Below are 4,088 nucleotides of genomic sequence, written 5' to 3'. Positions count from 1 at the left end.
GCTACATTTCTATCTGTTGCTTTCAATTCTGCCATATTTCATGTCTAGCCTTTAGAGTGGCCAATCATGTTTTACTTTCATTTAAGCACTGGTGGTCGGGAGTACCTGGTACTGAGTAACTCTATAATTGTGTTTTGTGTTCACCATATACAGATCATTCTCATCTGTAGTGTGCCCCAAAAGCAGCTTCGTTTTCCAGGTACCCTGATGCAGAATAAAGTTTTCATCATAAACCACAGCTTCTGTAGTATGTTTTCCGATGACTGTTCTTGAGTTATTTTCTGTGATACCTTACAGTAAGCAGTAACCTTCCAGCAAGTTGTTTTTTCAGCCCCTGGTACAGAAATGTGAACCTTGGTTGTCCTATTTAATATAAACTAAGACCTACAGATTTACATGACTTTGCCCAATATTTTAACTATAACTATATTTGTGCCACTTGGGAGCCCTCTGGAAGGGTTATAGAAATGCTGTCCTTGTGCCCTAGCACCCTGCTACTTATGACTGCCCTCAGACATCCCTGGGGAAGGGAGGAAAGCCTATATGGGTGGGGTTTTTGCACTACTTTTTTTTCAAGCTTTGGCCATTCCATGGCAAAGAATATTTGCGTTTAAACAAAATGAATAATCTCAACAGAGAATTTGAATCAATCACAGGATCAGTACTACCCGAGGCATTATGCTAGAATCTCAAGAGTAAAGACAGTATGCTGAAAAACCGGGATTGGATTACTGGTTCTTGGTCTGTGAGCTTCCAGCGTGAGTGTTCAAGAGTTTTTACTTGTAGTGACCAAGGAGATGGCTAGGACCTGTATTTGCAGTTGCCTCAGTCATATCAAAGGAAAGAATGGCATTAACTTTGTTTTATTTACATTTGAACTCCACTGGAGTCAGGGATGAAGTGTCATCTTCTAGTCCAAGAATGAAGTCTTCAGGTAACGTCTCAGCTGCTATCTGAGCTAACTGGTCATCAAAAGAACGTAGAGTCCATAATTTCTCTAATTCATAGGTTTCTCTGGTTTCTGGAAGCATCAAATGGATCACCATACTCCCTATTAGGAACAGATAAAAATTACAATGAAGAAAATCCATTGTTTATATTTTTATCCTCATCTTCAACTTCAAGGGCAAAATGGTAGACCCCTTCCAGCAAAGAGATGCTGTAGCTGTTAAAACATCTGCCACTTAGCATGAAAATGAGGTCACCAAGTAGCATCAATAATGGCTGTTAACTTTAATCCATGGGAATGCAAGTTGGGTCTGTCAGGTTCCTCTGGTCATACCCTGCAACAACTGTCTCCCAGGTTTCACTTTTCTGTACATCTTGTGAGGAGAGTTTTCAAAGTCAATAGTCCTACCAGATAGGGCTTGCCTCTAAGACAGCTATGTTCATAGTAATGTTTCAATGCCCACAGACATCTTTGTTTTAACTGGAGAGAGGAGAGTGGATACTACAAATAACAAGCATCCTGTTCTGCACTACACAAAATGTTCCCCAAGCACATAGCAAAAACATGAATGTGACAAAGCTGAGAAACCCTGGTTTACAATCTTGCTGTCTCACAGCACAGCAAAAAAAAAAAAAAAAAAGTAGGCCCGCTTGCTCCTACTTATGCGTCACCTGGTCTGTGGGCTACCTTATGGGTTCTGAGGCTCAGGGAGCCAGCAGAGTTTACAGTACTGGTCACTGCCATTGGCTCAAGAATCACTATGCTTTTCCAAAATGGTCTTGTCTTCATGAAACTGGAATGACAACATGTGAGCTGGTAAGTTTCATGTCAACTAAGAGAGATCCTCAACTGAGAAAATGCCTCCAGAAGATTGGGTAAGCCAATAGGGCATTTTCTTAATTAGTGCCCAGTGGTCCTGGATTGTAAGACAGCAGGCTGAGCAGGCACTCCTGGCCACTTCATCAGCTCTTGCCTTCAGGTTCCTACTTGCCCTAACTCCTTTTAGAGATGAACTGTTATACGGATCTGTGAGTGAGACAAAGCCTTTTCTCCCCGAGTTACCTGTGGTCATGGTGTTTCACCACAGCAATCGTAACCCTAACTATGAAAACTTGCAAGTAGGCTAAACTCTCAGATGACTGCCACCTGGCCCCAGAGTAGGCATGCAGCTACTGTTTCTCCTTAGTAGTTCATATCTGGCTGGACAGTGTTCTGAAACTATGACATATTAATTCACTGTGTGGTCCTTACATACAAAGCATACAGTTATGTGTTCTATCAAGAGTTCTTTGGGTAGGCAAAGCTTTCACATGTGACTAGTACTACCTGATATAATCAAATCAAACTTTTATTACATGAAACAAAATTCAAAAATCTTACATTTTATTTCTATCTTTTTGCAGCTGAAAACAAAGTTTAAATAATGGGTATTCATTTGTAAACTGCATACTAGTAACTTACCAAAGTCCACACACAGCCAGTTATCAGTGTCCTTCCCCTCGATCTTGACATACGGATCGCTTCTACATTTCAGGTGTTTATACTGAAAAAAAAACAGGCCATGCATTTAGAGTAAGGAGGAGAGTCCCTGCTCCTACTTAGGGTCTAGGGACAATTTCCTTAGACTGAACTTCAGGATTAATTAATTTCACACAGCCATCCTCTGCCACATGATTCATAATTTAGAGAAAACAATTTCCTGCCCTAACCACTTTTCTCCTTGGCTGCATTTCAAATGACCACCCACAGAATGGCAGCATTTACAGGTCGCATATTTGACAAGGGATTCATATGCAGAAAACACAACTCTTAACAACAAGACAGATTTTTTTCTTTAAAAACATGCATTGTATAGATGAACAGAATTCTCCAAAAGAATTTATAATACAGCCAACAAAAACTAGTATTGATTACATTACTAATAATGCAATTCTAAACCATGGCATGCTATTTCACACCATATGGATGCCTACTATCAGAAAAGCAAAGTGGGAATTCTGATCAGAATGTGTAAAAATTGACACTTCTAGTGAGAACGGAAATTGTAGTTTAGTCAATTGTATAGAGCAGTTCCTTAAAAAGTTAAAAACTGCATACTGGACATTCAGGCCTTTAGCTTTAACTAGACCAGACAGAACTATGTGACCAGGCCTTTCTGGCTTCTTGTGGTCCAGAGAATGCCAGCTGTCTAGGCCTTTAGCATTGGAGGAACCAGAAATCGCTCAGCAACCAGGACTGCAGCCTCAGAGGCCAGTGCAGGAACTTTGGCTCCCAGCTGCCCATGGTCCCCTGACAGACTGGGGCTTTGGTTCTAGTGGTATCTAAGGCCAGTGTGGGTGTGGGGTTCTGACTTGTAAGATTCCAGGGGTCACTGCAGAATCCTGAGTATACTGCTATGCTCCAGAGGTTACTTTGGGCCTGAGGCTATAATCCTAACCCTGACCCCAAGTGGTAGGTTTCACTGGGTCTGAAGTTTGGTATCCTTTCTTTAGCAGGTCAGACTCTACCTGGTTGCCTTAGAGCTTAGAGTGCAGCTCCACCCTTGGTCCTGCTGACACATACTCAAGACAGGATTACTTCAGCAACTCCATTTTAGCAATCAATACCAAGTTTTACTAATACATAGCTAATTTTCAGGCAGATAGTTCTCTTAATGCTGCAACTCTTTAATACAGTTCCTCTTGTGGTGACCCCAACCATAAAATTATTTTCATTGGTACTTCATAACTGTAGTTTTGCTACATAATGTAAATATCTGATTTCCGATGGCCTTAGGGCGAACCCTGTAAAAGGGTCATTGGACACCCCCAAAGGTGGAAAACCACTGCTCAAGAAAGTTTCAGAAAACAAAATACCCAGCAGGCTCAGAAGAAGGGGAAGTCAGGACAAACCTACTTCAACAAATATGTAAAACACAACAAACCTGAGATCAGAGGTAAGCAGGAACCAACATCTGCCCCAACACTGGGAGTAACTGGGACCAGCGGGACCAGGCACACAGAACTCCACTAGCCCAGTGACTCGGGTTCCTTCTGGTCTGTCTGGGCTGGGGTCCAGAGCAGACCTTGGGGGCAAGCTCCACAGCCAGTCCCACAACACCCAGAGGAATCTCCACTCCCAGGCACTCTGACACACCCAG

At 42.2% G+C, this 4,088-nt stretch overlaps 2 protein-coding genes across 5 annotated transcripts in view; one reads left to right on the top strand and one right to left on the bottom strand.

Annotated features, from left to right (window-relative positions):
• The window catches only part of Igf2bp3 (insulin like growth factor 2 mRNA binding protein 3), a 135,481-nt gene extending 135,243 nt beyond the window's left edge, over nt 1-238 (top strand). The window contains exon 16 of the transcript XR_004121976.1: nt 154-238. The gene's annotated coding sequence lies outside the window, so the exon portion shown is untranslated. The remainder of the gene's footprint in view (nt 1-153) is intronic.
• Nucleotides 1-4,088, bottom strand: part of Malsu1 (mitochondrial assembly of ribosomal large subunit 1) — a 26,846-nt gene that overhangs the window by 13,692 nt on the left and 9,066 nt on the right. For 3 of the 4 annotated variants that reach the window (XR_004121978.1, XR_004121979.1, XM_031381848.1), the window contains exons 3-4: nt 2,411-2,492; nt 872-1,051 (exon numbers count right to left, since the gene is read on the bottom strand). Coding sequence is in view for 2 of the 4 variants with exons in the window: in XM_031381848.1 (XP_031237708.1) it covers nt 872-1,051; nt 2,411-2,492 (262 nt within the window). In the remaining 2 variants the exon portion in view is untranslated. Of the gene's footprint in view, nt 1-847; nt 1,052-2,410; nt 2,493-4,088 lie in introns of those variants that run through there. The other variant, XM_031381849.1, reaches the window with a different exon arrangement.

This window comes from Mastomys coucha, unplaced genomic scaffold, assembly GCF_008632895.1.
Source record: "Mastomys coucha isolate ucsf_1 unplaced genomic scaffold, UCSF_Mcou_1 pScaffold20, whole genome shotgun sequence".
Lineage (NCBI taxonomy): Eukaryota > Metazoa > Chordata > Mammalia > Rodentia > Muridae > Mastomys > Mastomys coucha.
This window is presented reverse-complemented; position numbering and strand designations above follow the sequence as displayed.